At 33.3% G+C, this 18,686-nt stretch overlaps 2 protein-coding genes across 2 annotated transcripts; one reads left to right on the forward strand and one right to left on the reverse strand.

The window, feature by feature from the left end:
- Nucleotides 1-208: 208 nt before the first annotated feature.
- THADA (Thyroid adenoma-associated protein homolog) lies at nucleotides 209-16,175 on the reverse strand. The gene is made up of 25 exons (XM_081974509.1): nucleotides 15,884-16,175; nucleotides 15,486-15,829; nucleotides 13,815-14,079; nucleotides 13,568-13,761; nucleotides 13,288-13,508; nucleotides 13,045-13,229; nucleotides 12,681-12,871; nucleotides 12,452-12,626; nucleotides 12,070-12,400; nucleotides 11,754-11,971; nucleotides 10,658-10,974; nucleotides 10,430-10,602; nucleotides 10,051-10,377; nucleotides 7,141-7,385; nucleotides 6,687-6,947; nucleotides 6,427-6,615; nucleotides 6,215-6,366; nucleotides 5,863-6,154; nucleotides 5,733-5,786; nucleotides 5,406-5,656; nucleotides 5,218-5,343; nucleotides 2,844-2,974; nucleotides 2,656-2,791; nucleotides 2,445-2,595; nucleotides 209-800 (listed from the first exon to the last, which is right to left on the reverse strand). The coding sequence occupies exons 1-25, from the start codon at nucleotides 16,037-16,039 to the stop codon at nucleotides 381-383; spliced, it is 5,505 nt and encodes a 1,834-aa protein (XP_081830635.1). The 5' UTR covers nucleotides 16,040-16,175; the 3' UTR covers nucleotides 209-380.
- A 375-nt stretch (nucleotides 16,176-16,550) lies between these two features.
- Nucleotides 16,551-18,659, forward strand: Mpc1 (mitochondrial pyruvate carrier). Its single transcript, XM_081974516.1, has 3 exons — nucleotides 16,551-16,784; nucleotides 16,853-16,953; nucleotides 17,539-18,659. The coding sequence occupies exons 1-3, from the start codon at nucleotides 16,705-16,707 to the stop codon at nucleotides 17,730-17,732; spliced, it is 375 nt and encodes a 124-aa protein (XP_081830642.1). The 5' UTR covers nucleotides 16,551-16,704; the 3' UTR covers nucleotides 17,733-18,659.
- The last annotated feature ends 27 nt before the right edge of the window (nucleotides 18,660-18,686 follow it).

The raw sequence follows: 18,686 nt of genomic DNA on the forward strand, positions 1-18,686 counted from the left end.
TCCTGAAACGGCATTGTTGATAACAAAAAGTTAAATTTGCGCGGGTTTCCGTTGCAATTTGTCACTGACCTCTAGAGAACATTGTTAAATAATAAAGTTTATTAGCATAACTGTTTTTATTTAGTCTCTGGAATAAAATGGTTGAAGGAAAAAATGTAAATGTTTGGTAATTGTGTGACGTCTAAAACTTGACTAGTAAATGAGACAATAAAATCAAAACATTTAATAACCGTAAATTCATATAGATGGTACACAAGTATGCACTTAATCACCAATAAAAACAGAAATTTTCAAAAAAAAGAAAGTGTAAAAAATTTTGTCTTAATCCTACTAAAAGAGTTTCCATTCGCTATCACCGCCTTTCAGACGGTGGTGTAGTTTCATCTCCGTTGCCGGAAAACTGGCTCGTACAATTTCCTTATGATTTTCTTAACGCAAAACAGATCGCCAAGCTCCAAGTGGTTAGTCAAGTGCGTTAAAATCGTATCGTTCAGGTAGGTGCGAAAGTTGTTGGCGAAATTGCCACTCACTTCGGACTGTTCCAGGAATTTGTACAACGATTTCAAGCCGCATATCACAGACATTTTTGTTTTCGTTATCATCATTGGCGAGTCGTACTTCATTAGGGAATTTAACAGGGTGGCGGTTACGACTTGCGTTTGTTCTTCCAGGAAAATCGATTTAGATTCGTAGGAAACGCCTTCGGGTAACGTCCACAGCATTTTTGTCAAAACTCTCGAACAAATTTCGATTAACGGGGTGTTTTCTGCGTATTGGTTGAGGCCGCCTCTCTCAAATATCTAAAACCATTCAAGAATATTTTATATTTCCGCTGCAAGGAATAGTGAGTTAAGAGTATTGAGTAAAACATACTGTTCTCGCAGACTGAGTTTACCCGTGCGTCATATCCCTGTGATTTAGAAGTAAACATGCATTATTGGACTTCATCCTTGTCTATTGTTCACTTTTAGAAAGAGTAAATATCTAAATGAATGTCTTCCAAAAAAAAAAACATTTACTGATTAGCGCTTCTATTTCAGTCATTGTCAGTTTGAAAACCATCGAAATTTATTTGATTTGTTTACTATTAATTCTTTTCCGTTTCTTTGTGTTGTTAATCATTTATAAAGTTTTCTATTTACCACACCACCACAGTTCTTTTAAGAGCTATTGTTTCTACGTTTTCAACATTCTGTAAGTACTTTCATAATATTGTTATTAATATTTTTATCGGTTGTCACGATCTAACCAAAATTGGCACAATTACTAACCTGTTTTGAAAAAAAATGGGAGTGTCATGTATTATGGTTTTTATTTAGCCATTTGGTTTTTCCTAAATTCGGAATTACTTACTATTACAGTATTTTTTTTAGAAAATGCCTGGAAAAATTCTCCACAGACAAGCCCAGCAATTCTTAACCTTTGTAAAAATTGTGAATTGAAAAAAACCAATGGAGGACCTATAGAAGCTTTATCATCTGTTCAGGAAGAAAATAAGAAATTTTAAGACCTTACATATTCTTACTGATGTATTTTTTTTTGATACTAGAAGGTTGTAGCTGCTTTGAAAATTTCCCGCAAAACTGTTTATTCGATTCGGGAAAAGCAAGCAAGTAATCTTATGATTTCCTCACCTAGAAAACCTAAAACGAGACGTTATAGACGGGTCAAGACCACTGATTTATCTGAAAGCATTAAAATGGATGTTCGAAATACATTATATGATATGTACAACGATAGTATGTTAATAATAGTAAAATATATCTACTTTTGTAAGAAACATCTATTAACATTTCATTGTTTCCAGAGACTGAGATTTTTGGGTTGCATTATAGATTTTTCATAAAAATGTCTTCAAACATATTAATAATAGTCATAGAAAAAATAAAATAAGCCTCTAAAATGTTTTCCAGCGGGTTTAAAATAAAATAAGTGGATTGCAACCTGAAAATGAGATATTAGATACTACAGCATCACTAAGAATGTCTTATTAAATTTTTAATTTTTTGTATTTATTTTAGAGAAACATGTAACCATCCAGAACCTAAATCAAGAGCTTAAAGTTAAAGAAATACTACATATTGGTGATACATCTCTGCGAATTTTGGTAAATAAATTAGGTTTCAAATTTAGACGGAATTCTATGATCCAAACGGAGCCTTCTCATAAATAAAAAATGTTATTTCGGTCAAGATATTGTTGATTTGCTTTGGTATAAGGTTGTTTAAGTGCAAATTTGCAGCCAAAGATCTCTACTTTCTGACTGACAATACACGCAAAATTTTAAACGTGACGAAGCTTTAGACACGCCCTTTTCTATAATATGAACACAACAGGTTTGTTGACGAAAACTTGATTTGATTCATATGATTATAAATGACGTAGCCTTCGTGACGCACGGGTAAACTCACTCCGCGAGAACAGTAAACATTCAATAAGTTTACCTCTTGCGTTTCGGAACAAGGATCTCGAAAATGTCGACAAGCCCATGAGAAAATCATACAAACTGCTTTTTCTTGCGGCATCAGCACTGTTATTAAATGAACTAAATCCTCTTTCGCCTTTTCTGGAACTACTGACCATTTATACCCTGGGCTACAATAATTACAAACAATAAGTAAGACCTACAAAAAAATTAATTTATATTTAGCTTACATTGTCTGTGTAGTATTGTTAATCTTAATTCGAACTCGTAACGAGTCCTCATAATTACTCATTGCATTCCGAACGTCCATGTCTTCGTCTTCCAATAATACCATGACTATATTAAGAACGGTACAAAGCTGATCTCCTGCAAGTACGTTCGTTTGAATTAAATTGGTAAGTATTTGTAATTACGTTACCTTGTAACACTGGCTCTGCACTACAATATAACTGGGTGTTTTTACATAAAAAATCGCAAACCGTCAGTCTACGGAAACATGCAGCGGCGGGTGACGCTGATTTTGATAGGACCTCTAATAACTTATCATACCTAAAAATACATAACGTCGGTTAAGAATGTTAACCTGCTAACTCCCAAAAACAAAAGTTTATCGTTTGCTTAGAAATAGAAAGTGTGAAACAATATATTAACGCACAACTAATTTTCGGTCTTTGCCATTCCGAATTCGAGTATTCGGTTTTTCTTTAAACAGTTCAAAAAAAAAGTAATAATTGATAAAAACTGGAGTTAGCAGGTTTACACTCTTAACCGACGATAAGTTACTGTTGCTACATAATGCTAATAATGACAACCGAAATTTCTGTGAAGATTTCTGTGAAATAGCTACTTATGAAACCAGTTACATCTAAACTCTTTCATAAATGCAATTTTTTTAAAACTTTTTTTGAGTTCAAGTTCAAGAACTGTTTTGAACTACTTAAAGAGCATATTGGAGGTTCTAAAATGCTTTAGAGGCATTTGGAAACTCTTAGACGGTTCTAGAATTTTTTGGAAGCTTTTAGACTGTTTTAATATCTTTTGGGAGCTTCTAGACTAGTTGAAGAGCATTTGGAATCTTTTAGCCTGTTATAAAAGCTTTGTAGATTGTTTTGAAAGACTGTTATAGAAGCATTTTGGAGTTTTTGCCGTGTTTTCAAATCTTTTTAGACTACTTTAGGAGCATTGATGGTTCTGGACTGCTTGTACGACATTTGAATCTTTGTAGACGGTTCTAGAAACTTTTCAACGCTTTTAAACTTTTCTAAAAACATATAGAAGCTTTTAGACTGTCTTGAAATGTTTTGACAGCTTCTAGACTGTTCTAAAAGCTTTTGGAAGGCTTTCGACTGCTTTAGAAGCATTTTGGAGTTTCTGTAGTATTTTGAAATCTTTCTGGAGAGTTTAAAACGCATTGAAGGTTTTGGACTGATTTTAAAGCATTTGAAAACTTATGGTTGGTTCTAGAAACTTATGGAAGATTTTAAACTGCTTTAGAAACATACGGAAGTTTTTGACTGCCTTGAAATTTTTTGAGAGCCTTTAGACTAGTTGAAGATTATTTGGAAGCCTTTAGAGTGTTCTAGAAGCTTCTAGGCTGTTTTGGAAGATTTTCGACTGCTTGAGAAGCATTTTGGAGTTTCTGTAGTGTTTTGAAACCTTTTTAGACTACTTTAGGAGCATTTGGAAGGTGTTTGGACAGTTTAAAGAGCATTGAAGATACTCGATTGCTTTTAAGACATTTAAAACCTTGTAGACGGATCTAGAAACTTTTGAAAGTGCTCTAGAAGCATACGGAAGCTTTTAGACTGTCTTGAAATCTTTTGAGATCTTTTATAATTAAGTTGAAAAGCATTTAGAAGCTTTTAGATTGTTCTAAAAACTTTTGGAAGCTTCTAGGCTGTTTTGGATGGCCTTCTATAGTGTTTTGGAATGTTTTTACATTTTTTTAGACTACTTCGGAGCATTTGGAAATTATTTGATCAGTTTAAATTTGTAAATTGATATTTACCCATTTTGCAACAGATAATTGGTATGTTTTTGTCTCTCAGAAGCCTTCAATATCTCAATATAGCTATTTCAATTGTAAATTAACCTATACAAAATAAAACCATACAAAAAATTAAATAAGCAGAAAAAATTAAATTAAGCAAAGAAAAAAGCAAAAAAAGGCATGAAAAAAATCTGCCAAATGACGTTTTTGCGTAAATCGTTCACATTCGTCATGTCAAAAGTTGGTTGCTTTTATTATTTACAAAAAGCAAAATTCATAGAAATCAAGACATCCATTCACGTATCAATTATTAATTAATTAAGTTTTGGGTCTATTTAGTGGCCGTTATTTTTAAAAAAAATGCCATGGCAGACGTACTAGAAAATTTGCGGTCAAGAAAAGATTTTATAAGGAAAAAGTCTGAAACATGTAAATTTTATTTGTGAGGAAGACAACCTCCAATTAATACGTTTACAACGTAAATTAATCAAATGTTAAAGTATTTTTTAAACCAACACAGAGCAAATTTAAGTCAATGTTTTTGACAAAAAAACAGTAGTTAACAGAGCTGTTTTCAACCTTCTTAATTTGCAACCATTTGGACCTTGCGATGTAAACGTAGCAAATAATATGATGAACTTGTCAGTAGAGAGAAAAATTTGAATTCAATGAAACACTTGGTCAATCAAAATTTGGTCTAAAATTTCAGAGAGGATTCACGTTTAAGATTATTATGTATGTTGACTGTTTCCTCAACCTTCATAATCAAGAAAAAAAAGTAAAATTAAAAAACTTAACAAACCTTAAAAGGTTGTAATCAACCTCAGTGAGAAACACACTGATGCAGCTTATCACAGCACTGATGAGTTCCTCATTATCACAGTCGCAGTACCCCACCAAAGTATTGAGGGTTTCTTGTTTGCTTAACCTGCAACCAAATCACTATACTTGGTAACAACCGCCCGCTAAAAGCTATAATAATAAACCCACCTTAAACATTTAATAGCGCAGGGATAGTAATTTAGTAACAGAAACAATAATACCCTATCTTCTTTATGAATGTAATGCAGAGTTTTCAGTTCCTCAATCAGAAACGTTTTCAAATACGGATGCATTTCTTTTAGGATGTTTTCCACCGACGATCGGCTAAACGTTGAGACTAAAGTCTCAATGTCGCTATTTAGTTCTAAGTCGCTCGTCATAAACAAGGGATGCTGTTCCATTTCAGAATTTGGCAAATACTAAAAATGCATGATTTAGGTTTACTGATGATAAATAGTTTCAAATTAATTTATTTTTCAAATAAGAATAACTTACTATATCACTTCCTTCTTCTGGGGAATTTCCGAGACGTTCCATAGCAGAGCTGAACTGCAACATTAACAAAAATACTTGTAATTCTATAAATTTCTTATAATTAAAAACGTAAATAATCAAATTAACTAACCATTGCATTCTCGATTTTGGTATGTGTATGATTCAGACAGATCAGAAGTTCCAAGCAAAACTTCTTCATCAGCGTAGGTGGTCCATACAAAATAGCCATAATTTCGTTAGTAATAGTTGAATACGTGATATCAGTCTCTTCTAGTTTATTAATTATAATATAATACGCTAATATGGTTCTAGTAACAGTAAAATTCCCTAACGATGTTAGAGGTGTAGTTTGATGAACTTCTTGATTTGAGAGGTATACAAGAATACGTTTCAGCCATTCCAAGTCATCAAAATCTGGCGAACTTTAATAAAAAAAACTGAATTACAAGCTTCTTTGAATTGGTTATGTGCGTAAAACTTACCAGTACAAAAAAAGTGTTATAAGTTCCAGATACAGATTAACAGTCATGTGGCTAAACTCTCTCGAATCGTTTTCCCAAATGTGAGCACTCAATTTCAGATAATTTGATAGAGGTACATCTTTGACGTTCAAGTTTTTCATTATGTAATACATCTACATTGGACAACACTTTAATTCAGTTTAAATTTTACAACAAATATGTTTAATGTTAACCTGCAGTAAAGTTCCGTGACATTCGTTATCGGAGATCTTGGGGTCAGAAATTTTTGCAAAACACTTATCAAAATGACGAGTCACATCTTCATTGTCGATTAGAGCTACCGATGCTTTAGCTGCCATCTCTCTGACTCGATAAGAAGGATTACCCAAACATACGTCGATGTGGGGAAGATATTCCGCCATCTTAAACAATTTCACAACAATTAATTTTGAGTTTGATTAAATGTTGTTTTGGAATAATCAATCTCACTCACCTTATGAGGACCGTTTTCAAAATTGGACGGATATAGTCTGGAAAGAATCATCAAAATGGGTTGTAAAACCAGGCTGCACTTGTTGTGACACTCTTCACTCAGAGTGTCAAGCAAATATTTATAAAGTTCTTGATACCGTAGAAAAAACACTTTTACTGTCAGCTTATTTTTGATGCACAACTGTTCACAGTCGGATGTTCGTTGAACTCCAAAAATTCGGGTCATTAACGCGGCGAATAGTAATGTAGATGAATTTCGAACCTAAAACATTATGTAAACACAAGTTAAAACATAGGCGGCATTCGTTTTCAAACTCCATGGAGCGAGCAGAGCGTTTTCGACGTCACGACGACGAAATTTGGCAAAACCATATATTGACCAACTGTCAAATTACGTCATTGTGACGTCAAAAACGCTCTGCTCGCTTCATGCAAATGCGGCCATAATTGCTTACCCCCCAAGCTTCACTCTTAAATCCTTCTATAGCCAAAATAACACCGCGTACAATATAAGACGCAACAAGTTCCCCCAATTTGCTATGTCTGTAAATTGCCCTTAAAACATTTAGGCAATGCATCCTAGTTTCCGCACTGCAATCAGCATTACTTTCCACAGTTTCCAGCAATGAAGACATGGTAAAGTGAAAATGAGCGTTGTTTCCCTCGGTTGTTATAATTGATAATATTAGAAATGGTAGTCCTGGAAAATGGAAGTATTTTCTGTTGAGAAACTCATTCAATGTGGAAGTGTGGAAATTCATTGTAAATAAAGCGAAAACATTATTGCAAATTTGTGTTATGGGGACATTTGTTTGTTTTGTGTAGTTTAATAACAATTGCTAATAGTAATTAGTAGATAACTAATTAATTGTATTTTCTTAAAAATGGGGTCGTTTATTAATAATTATTAGTTAAATAAATAATTTATGTGACGTGAAAAGGGACAAATGATAAATCTGCGTTATCAGCTTCAAATCGACAGACGAAAGTCGCAAGAAGTTGTTATGTTAATGCCTGTTTCCTGGACATTTCAAAGTCAATTTTAAGTACAACTAAAGCTGCATTTACAATCACTTCCAAGTCCACTTCAGATTTGACAGTTCTCTATTTACCATTTACAATGACATGGAAAATCTGTAAAATTTTGGGTTAGATACATGTAAATACATCAGCAATTAAAGTGTGATTGTTGTCGTATACATAATATATAGTTAATCTAATACAAATCTTAAGTTTTAAAAGACAAAAATCCTTGCAAAATTTAAAATGTAGTAAATAAAACATCAATCTAAACTATAAATTGGTGATTTTGTTTGCATCTGCCAAGCAGCATGACACACTTCCAAGTGCACTTTGAAGTCAAATTAGAATTATTTTTAATGTAAATGTCACTATAAAGGTCCATATGTCAAGCTAAGTTTAATGTGACAGATCAGGTGCAAAATAATGCAGTCTAAACTAAACTTATCTAAGCTGTTCTTAAATTCAACTTAACCCATGTTGGGGAAACAGACATTTGAAGTTCTAAAATTGTACTATACAAGGTAGGAAAGAAGCACGCGTAAAAAAAACAATTTCAATTCATAAATTAAACAAAATAGTATATTTCATTACCAGTACAGAAATGAGGATTTTTCCGTGCGCGCGTGACAAATTCTCGTGTGAGGCGCAGCCGAACACGGGAAGTCATGCAAGAACGGAAAATCCATTTCTGGACGAGTAATGAACGATATTTTTTATTATACTTAGGTACCTGAAATCAACATAAACAAAAAATATCGCAAAAAATTATTAAGAAAATCGGGAATATTTATTTTTATTTTTAAAACAGTAAAAATGTAAGTACATACAACTCAAATTAACAAAAAAAATACAAGTAGGTAATTCTAAGAAAATTAATTTTGGACAGAACCGTTATTATTAATAGTAATATTTATTGTACAATTCGTATTATTGTTGAAGCTCCATCCCTTTTGCATTTCTTTTTGTTGAACTAAAGACTCTGCTAAAGATGTTGAAGCGGAGTGTTCGTGTGTGCTTTGGTTCTCTTGATTGACTGTTACAGATGTTGTAGTTTCCAAGTTACAAGGGCTAAACAACTTCCGTGATACTTCAATTTTTCTTTGTATCGACTCTTCTATATATCCTTCTGCTACATTGGAAGAAAGCCATCCTCCGTGTCTTTTCAAAGTGAGCAAATCACCGCCGTTTTCCACCAACATGGTTGCCGAAGAGCGCCTTAGCCCATGTCCGGTATATTCTTCGGGATTTTTTAGTTTTAGGTATTTTGCAACAAGTTTTGGAATACCACTGATAGTATGGCACCCAACATGTTGAGCGTAACATCTTTGGTTTCGGTATGCAACAAATAATCTTCTACTCTCCATATGTTTAGGGCGGAGATCTGCGTATTTACGGTAAATTGTACAGGGATCGAATTTGCAATTTTCATTGGTAATGGTAAAACTTCTTGATCTGTGAGTTTTTCCATCTCGTAAGATCACGACAAGGAAACGCCCATTATCTTCCACATCATCTAAACTCAAACGTATTAAATCATCTCTGCGGCATGCACCGAAGATGCCAAACACTAAAATTACTTTTGCTAGTAGATATTCTCCATATGAAGTTTCACATAAAAATTTGGTTACTTGTTCTGCTGTAAGAATCTTGGATTTCTTTGGTATATATCCTACAGCTTGTCGTTTCAAAAAAGCAATCGTTTTTGGATATTGATGGTGAGTATTTTCTTTTATTGCGAAACAACTCTTTAACATAGAGAATCGACTCCATAAAGTGGAGGATTTCATAGTGTTGGCTTTTTCAGAAAAATATACTAAAAGAATATCGTCACTCACAATTTTGATTCGTTTCTGAGTCCGCCATTCGGTAAAACTGTTATATTCTTGTTCATATCTCAACCTGAATTTCACTGGTAATAAATCTGCACTCACTTCTGCCGCTCGTTGTAAGATATTTTCGGGAATATCCCGATTTTCTTCACAATCTGAATTCATTTTTGCAAAATGTAATAAATACATAAATACTTAATTTTCACTGACAGAAAATAAAATTTGTCATTAATAAATAAATCGTTGCTATAGACACATTACTCGTTTCTTTTTTTTCTTCGGGTTGCCATAGGATATCTAGTATCATGGATATCTATGTTTATTATTAAGCGCACGGAAAGAGGGATCGGGAAAAAATTTCCGTGCGCTGTTTCGAAAATGTCATATTTACTGTATTTTATAAACAGTTGAAAATGTAGTATTTTCTGTTAAGTATAATAAAAAAAATGTTTTACTTTGGACGGCTTACTTATAAAAAAAATGGGATAAATCAGTAAAAAAAATTAATCTTACCAGCACTCCTTCGTGTAGGACACAAATCATCGGAATGTTTTTTGCCAGTGCACAAATTCAAAGCTTCCGTCAACCACTTGGCTGGCAACTGCACTATATGCTTATTGTTCGATTTCCAAAAACTGTCGCACACAATACTAAACCCAACATAAGCCTGTTCGAACACGCCTCTGTGTTTGCTTTGGATAAAAACGTTAACAAAAAATTCCCCGATTTTTTTCAGAGTTTTCTCGGACAGCATTGCCAACTCGTCCTGAAGTTTTACCGTTTGTTTGACAATTTCTGCTAACAATAAGGTCATCTCTTTCATCGTCCTCCAGGCATAAACTAAAAGAATGAAGTGAAAGCATGTTTTCTTTAATAAGCCAGTGTAATGTACCTAAAACTTTCTGTGCATTAGGGGACTCATCGTTTTCGCACAGTTCTTCAAAATTATCCGGTAAGTAACCTTCAGGTGATGGATTGCAGACAACGGGCATTATTTTCTCGCTAATACCAAAGCAAGTAGTGACCAAATGGTCAAAAATTCCAGCGTAAGTGTCGTTATGCTGTCTAAAATGTGTTACATACATTCCACCAATTCAAAACACTAAAATTAACTACTCACTCAATATTTCTACTCTCTAACAGATGCCGAATGCTTAATATCAATCCGTACACCGCCGTTTTGGCTACGCCAATAGTTTCGAGCTTGATTTCAGAGCTTTGATTTAAGAATTTTTTGGTCAAAACCACAATCATATCTAAATTAGGATCGTTCAATTTCTTTGTGTCTTCGCCGCATTCGCAATGCACAATATCGTAAAAATATGGCGAGTAGGAGCACACTTCGAATAGATACGCGGCCGAAAGGGTTTTGCTCGGTTTAACGTCGAGGGCGAGGTTAAAGCTTCTTTGCATGTATTTGAAGGTAAAGCTTACATTCTAAAACAACATGTAGTTTATAAATGTATTATTCAGTCAACATGTGCAGCACTTGCGTAAATCTCAGCACAGTGGAAAACTTGTGATTTCTTCACCAATTACAAACAGACCTGCAATTTACGCCAAAGCTGCACATGTAGACTTATGGATTACGGTTAGAAATATGTTTTTTCTACGACCCCTATAGAAAATAAAATTGTTCTCCCTAATTTGAGAGATGAAAAGTGAAAGTATCACTTTCACTACCTAGGGAGTGAAAGTGTCACACGGATGCGTATTCTTAAAATGAGGGAAAAGAGTTACCAAGATAGAAGTATTCAGAATGTGACACAAACCTGCCCTTGTCAGTTTCTTTTGACACATTCTATCAAAACTCAACTTTAGAGTACTGTTTCCTGCTTTCAAGAATTAGGGCCCTGAGAGACGGAAAGTATTTTCCTCCCATGGGAGGAAAAGTGCCACCAGTAAAAGTCACACTTTCTTGACAAATTAAACATATTTTTAGTAACAACACCTTCTTTTTCAGCCAACTATTTATGTTGTATGCTGCTTTTTTTCATAAAACATAACATTGGTCGTAGAAAAAATTAGATGCGCAACTCTGGAGTAAACTGCTTTTTGCACCCTTGAACTTTGAGACCCGACGCGAAGCGAAATTGTTCGCGGAAGCAAAAAATGCACTTTCCTCCCTAGTTGCGCAAATAACTATAGCATATTTCACTGTTGATAGTTAAAGCAGTAAAGAATTTGTATTAAAAAAACTTATAATGAAGACTTACGGTGAATCCAAGATAATTAGGTGGTAACGTTTTCAATAACTTTACAATCATTTTCTTATTGTTCTCGTAAGTGTCAAAAATAATGTTATGACTATTTTTAACGTCGTCTTCGTTCCAACAACTTTTCCATTCATCAGGAGTCAGTATATCATGTATAACGAGCAACAGCTCTAGAGACGTTGACCTTCGAGGAAAATTAGAGTCATAAGACAAATTTCCTAAAATTAATTGCAAAATTGCCGGTATTGGGTTCAGTCAAATCGTAAGGATAATAAACTCCAGCAGTTCTAACTAATAACGTATAATTTGCACTCACCGATGACGACCCGAACCAAAATAGAGATAAATCTCCTGTAGGACTTTTTGAGTTCTTGGTACAGCAAAAGATGTTTTTTTTGCTCTTTGTCGGTGGGATTGTTCTCCAAATGTTTAGTTAAACTTGTAATGTTTCGTTCAATAACCTTAAGCCCAGCATCAAACCTTGCCAAGACTTTTTTGTAATAGGTAACAATCTGTTTTCTGACACTGGGCCTTTGAGTGGTTATGTTGTAACTGATATAACTCAGTAAAAATGTAAACTCCCAATCGAGAAATAGTTCAGTGGTTTTCAAACTTTCTGTCACAGTGGCTAGAGTTAAGACGCGTATCTAAAAACGTACTCACAGCAAAAAGTGCAAAGTAAACCGCCGATACCGTACCTCTTCATTTTGGTGGATCATGTACATGTCTAAACGTTGCTTATCGATTAAACCACGCCATAACAAATTATTATCATTATCTGAACTCAATTCAATTCCGTTTTTCCGAGCATCGCGCAAACAGTTCAATAAGGCTTTCGATTCGTCCACTGATCCAACATAATTAGAAGGAAAACTGAAATAATTACCAGTTAGCTTAATGGGAAGTAGGAAATAACATCCTACTTACATTTCTCTTAAAATGCTGGGGCACAATTTGAAAGCGCCGCTAATAACTTTTTGGCAAAACCCTTCTTTATCGCGTCTGGACTTTAAGATAAGCAGAACTGGAAGTACCCAAGCTTTAACCCAATTATTACGAGTTTCTTCTGTTGACGCACTAAAACTCTTTTCTAGCAGTACTTGGTAGGTTTTCTGTACCTAGAATATTCGAAAGTAAATTATACAGATACTAAGTTGGACTTACTAACAGATGCAGAAAACAAAACTTCCTCATGATGGTTTTGAGTTCTAATTTCAAAATCAGTAACAAGTATTGTTACTATATCTGGATTTATTCCAAATTTAATCAGACAAATACCAACAAAACTTACTTGATCAGTCATAGAAGGCTTGTCAACACTCTCCAATAACATTAAAGGCAAAAGTTCAAACTTTTTCAGCAAAAATTCACATCCGTAAAATTTGGCTACATTTTCATAGGCTAAAAATCTCATTGTGCTTGCCTCAGGTAAATCATGAATTTTGGATATCAACAAGTCAGTTAACTCTGTGTATTCTACAAATCAAGCACCAAAAATGTAGTAACAAATTTATATTGGTGTTAAGTAACTAACCATTATCGTGGTGATGTGCCGCTAATCGTACCAGTTCCTCAAAAAATATTTTCGAATAATTGCGCACAGTGTCTATGAAATGATCTGTATGTGATGAGACGTAAAACAGACTTTCAAGAAATAAAGGCGTAATTAAGTTTGTGGGTATGTTTTTCATGTATTTAGCGACTTGCGCAAGTACTCTACTAGACTCGACTATAATGGAGGAATGTCCCGGATTGCTAGAAACAAAAAATATCTATTATACTCAACCGTTTCTGGCGATAATAATGTAGTAAACCTTTTGGCAGTGTCCAAAATGCCTTCATACAATACATAAAGTAAAGCTTTCCCATCTACTTTCTCAGAAACCAATCGTTCTTCTGGTAAAACACTCAAAATAGCTGAGTACACAATAATAAAATGGTCTTTGGGTGTTTTGGAGCCCTCAAATGAATTTAGGGATAAGCTAAGGGGAGATCCAGTCTTACTAATCTGAAAACCGACAAACCTATTTTCTGATAAATACCATTTTCTTATTAACTCACCAGTTGAGCTATACTAGCTTTGCCTATTTCCATAATATTGAAGGAATGCATGAATATTAAGCACACTTTCATTCTAATGTCAAATTCGACGTTCTCATTGGATAGAAGCATGTAGGAATTCATTAGTAATGAAGGAATATACTGTTCTTTAATTTTTTCAAAGTATGCCACATTTTTGACAAATACTGGCAGAATTTGCTTCAAGACAGCATTTATGACTACATTAAGCTCTTCAATATCAGGTGTTAGATTTTCTTGAACTTGACTAAAAAAAAAAACAAGAATCAACCTTGAAGTGTCACTGTAAACAAAGAAGACAATTTAATGTAGTGTGAAATATGTCAAGAGAGAAAATGTCTTAAATGAATAATTGTCTCAAATAAACCTATAATAATACTCATGTTTATAAAAGCTGTTTAAAATGCCATAAAATCCTAATCACACAGATAAAATAACTTAACCTAAAATATAAATATAATAACAGCTCTTAACAAGAACATCTAATTAGGAAAACAACAAGTAAAAATGATACAAAAGCAATTTAAAAAGCTGTAAATGTAACTTGTAAAATAATTTTATTTCACTTTAAATAAATTTAGAGACTCTTTCACTAAATACTATTAAAATATCGTTTTAATGAGATATAAGCTTAAATGTTCATAGAACACTCTAAAATGAAGTCAAGGTACTTTAAAAAAACACTTAATCACAGTAAAATAACTTAAGAAACTTCTGAAATTTTAAATTGGTTCAGATAAGAATTCAGCAGCATTAAAACGTCCTAAATGAAGAGAAAACAGTCTAAACACCATAAATGAGACAAAAACCATGCAAAGTCACTTTTCAAAACAAGATTAATTGTCAAAAGGATAGTTACAGTTTTAGCCTATAAATTAAGACAGAAGCTACAATAAATTATAAGTAGCATATAACCAACCAATCAAAGTTCCTATTCCAAAAATTAAACAATTCTTAGAAGTTAGAAGGTTTAAAACACTTGTCTGCTTCTGGCACTTTCTAGAAGGTTCTCAGTAGCATTTATAGGTATCTGACACATTCAAAATGGTCCGAAAGACCTCAGGTAATTTAAAATAACTTTGGGAAGATTTAAGACACTTGTAGAGCAATCTGGCAGTTTTTAGAAGGTTGTCAGTAGTATTTAGAGGTCTATGGAATTTTCAAAATCATCCTAACAGCCTCAGACAATTTAATACAGTTATGGGAAGGTTTAAGACACTTGTAAAGACCTCTGGTACTTTTAACACTGTTGTCAGCAGCATTTATAGGTCTCTGTCACTTTCAAAATGGTCCTAGAGGCTACTTACAATCTAAAACCATTCTTGGAAAGTTTAAGACTCTTCTGGCACTTTTCAGAAGGTTGTCAGTAACATTTAGAAGTTTATGGTAAATTCAAAATGGTCCTAGAGGCCTCTGGCAATTTAAAATGCCATTCACATAACTTCCCATAGAACCAACTAATAAAGTTTAATAATTACAGCAGTGACATTTTAACATGCTATGCACAGTTGCAAAAAAACAATAGATAAGCATAATGGCTCATTGTACCTGACAATCTCACAATATAAATATGGTTTACAATGGTCACTTATATGCCCAAATTATGTAAATGCCTGTAGTACTGAGACTCTGATATGACCAAAGTGTACTTACCTTACATGCATTGAATAACTATTAAAGAGACTTATGTACACTGGAAATAGTTGTCTGAAATTCAAATCATAATCATAATCTGGTGAGTTCTGAATGACAGACAGAAAATATAGGAATTCACTGCACTTGTTCAGATCACAAGCCATTTCGGTTTTGATTTTATCCAAAATGCATTGTGTAGTGTTCTTGACAATGTCATGTGTTAGTTTCTTCTTCACCACTAGATCCTGAATATATTTTTTTAATACTTTTTTGTTGTTAAATTTGGTAAAAAGCCTAATAATCACATCAGTAACCTCATAGCTCAGAGACTTGTTTTCCTTGTTTTCTATAAAAAAATCCACCTAAAAGTTGAGTTTATAAAATTGAGCAAAAGGAGAGGTTTAGGGGCAACTTACAATTTCCTTAATAACTTTTTTAGTGTCATTATCCTGAGTTGTTTCTCCTAGTTGTTTTAAAAAGTTTTGCAGGGTGGAATTATTAGGCAATCTTTCCTTGTTTCTTTGGAATTTTAAAGGGAGCGGAAACCCCTCAAGGTACATACTACTGAACATTGTTGTTTCTAGGCTAAAAATACTAGAACACCGGGTACTTTCAGAGAAAATTGTTTAAATAATTTCACTTGATCATTTTCAGTACATGCTTTTTGCCACAAACTTTTTTTGCCTCTTCCTTCAACCTATATTCTGTCGACTGTCAAAACACATGTTTTCTGTAGTAGTAAAGTAGGAAACAGAAAACTGTGTACATGGAAAGGATATGTAATACTAACCAAGTATGATCAAGACAGTTAGTTGTTTTATTATTTTCATTTAGTTATTATAAATAAAATATTAGATGACACGTTATATGCATTACACTAAAACATTAAGTAATATTGAAGACTATTTTACTTGCTACAACAGTAATTTTTATGATTACATTCACTATTTTATTCAGTCTTAACTAATTACTTTTTTATCGTTTGCATTAAATTAGACTGATTATTTCAAGTCATGAAACAGATAAAATTGGAGTACCTACAAGCATTCTACAAGTTCAATATTAATATTTATTATTATCAGTAAGAAAACCCACCTAACCTTGCCTCTCATAAGTCGTGAATCGTGTTTAATATCCTGCGTTCCACATTCATACGCGTAGACTGTGAGTGGTCTGGAATATCCCATTAAACTACAGGGCCTTATTACGTTCATTTTCCCAAAGAAAATAATAGAAAATGGGTTCCAAGGTGAATAATCTCGGCAAGAAGTTCATTGATCAGTTGAAATCTAAAGAATTCAGGGAATACTTGATGAGGTAAGTCAAGTAGAACGTTCAATTGTTTTGCATGAAGGTCATTTTTAACATTGTAATTATGGTTTTAGCACGCATTTTTGGGGCCCTGTAGCTAATTGGGGTATACCTTTGGCGGCGATAGCCGATTTTAAGAAGGACCCTAAATTTATTAGTGGGAAAATGACTCTTGGTAAGTGATTTTTCAGGTATCTTTAATATTTGAGGTTATGACATTACATAACCTCTGACGCTGACCCTTGTTAACCTCTGGCGCAAAAAGGATTTGTTGTGCAAATATTACAATAATAGTCATTTTTCAAAGGAACAGTAATGTTAATTTTACTAGGACATTTTCATACAAAAAGAAAAGCTATTGCGGTCAAGAGGCAAGCCTCAGGCAACACAAATGTGAAAATGGGCAAATGTTTTGCTTTGACGTCTGACACCCTGTAAATCCGGTACCACTAGTACACATCAAAACTGATTTCTGAGTTTTTTTTTGGTTTTTAAATTACTTCATTGTGACGTCAACGTTCTGCGCGGTCCATGGAGCGTTAAAACGAATGGAGCCCTTGTTTTGTCAAGATAGAGTGTTTATGAAAGAACCTTGAAAAAACCACTAATAACTAAGATAACCGGACTAGAACACTGTAGCGCACGCCAAACCAAAATTTTGAATTTGAACAAAAATGAATTTTATGATATTTATGACATTTTATTATCAGGACTTTCAGTGAGAGTTAATATACAGATTGATATTTGAACTTTTTTTCAGCCCTTTGTCTATACTCCGCCATGTTTATGAGGTTCGCATGGAAAGTACAACCTAGAAATATGCTGTTATTTGCATGCCATGTTACCAATGAAGGAGCACAATTAATACAGCTTAGTCGATTCATTGAACACAACTATGTAAGTAAAGACAAACGACCTGAAGTGGTTGCGACTGGTGTAGAAACTGTAGCATAAACTTATTATACACAAGTTTTAATAACCTGTACATATATTTGTCATTTTACAAAAAAAAAAATGGGTGGTCTTTTTGGGCTAAAAAATATTAAAGCTAGTTAGACAGGGATCTTCTATATACTCTTCTAGGGAAAGTCTTCTATATACTCTTGTTAAGGGAAATCAAATCTCAGAAACGGTCTACAGTTTAGGTGTTTTTAGTTTTTGGATAACTTTCTAATCCACACGCAATACGGTGTTTATTTTATAATGTTACTAGTAGTTTTATAGGCTGCTTGGAAAATGTTGGTATTCTGGAACTTATAGTGTCACGCGTAGTATTTAAAAAAAAATCATTCCGATAGTTGAACTTGTTGAAAATTTGTGCCATGCTAGCAATGAGGTGTAAGTAACCCACCCTAATACAGGATAGATATATGGTTCTATCATGGCGTAGTTTTTGTTTTGTGTGATAAAAGTAACGTAGAACAAACTTCCACTCAACAATATATTATGAAACAATTATTTTGATAAGGTCACTTTTTGTTATTATTAAAATCGTTACAGTGCTATAGTGCTAGAATCAAATTATATTTTAAATAATTTTATTGTTTTGTTATGTATTTATGTGGTTAGATATAAAATTATGTATATACCAGAGTTACGGTTTTAATCAAGGCATTCAGCTACTCAACGCAAAACCTTATTTATTTTTATATACTTACTTTTTCCCTCTTTATTTCTGTCTGTATGATTATATTACTTTAAGTCTTCTTTTATTTTATTAAGTTTAATGAGATTACTGAGATTTGACTATTTTCAACCATTCTGCTCAAATACAACTAGTTCAAACTGTAATATACGATAATACAATCATTTCCTATAAATAGAGCGCGATAGTAAATTGTATATAGTTTCGTTTTGAAATATACATAAATATTTTGTTTTTTTGTTAGTTTTCTTCAAATAACAGTC

This window comes from Ips typographus, linkage group LG2, assembly GCF_016097725.1.
Source record: "Ips typographus isolate SLU linkage group LG2, UJ_Ityp_2.0, whole genome shotgun sequence".
NCBI classification, from domain to species: domain Eukaryota; kingdom Metazoa; phylum Arthropoda; class Insecta; order Coleoptera; family Curculionidae; genus Ips; species Ips typographus.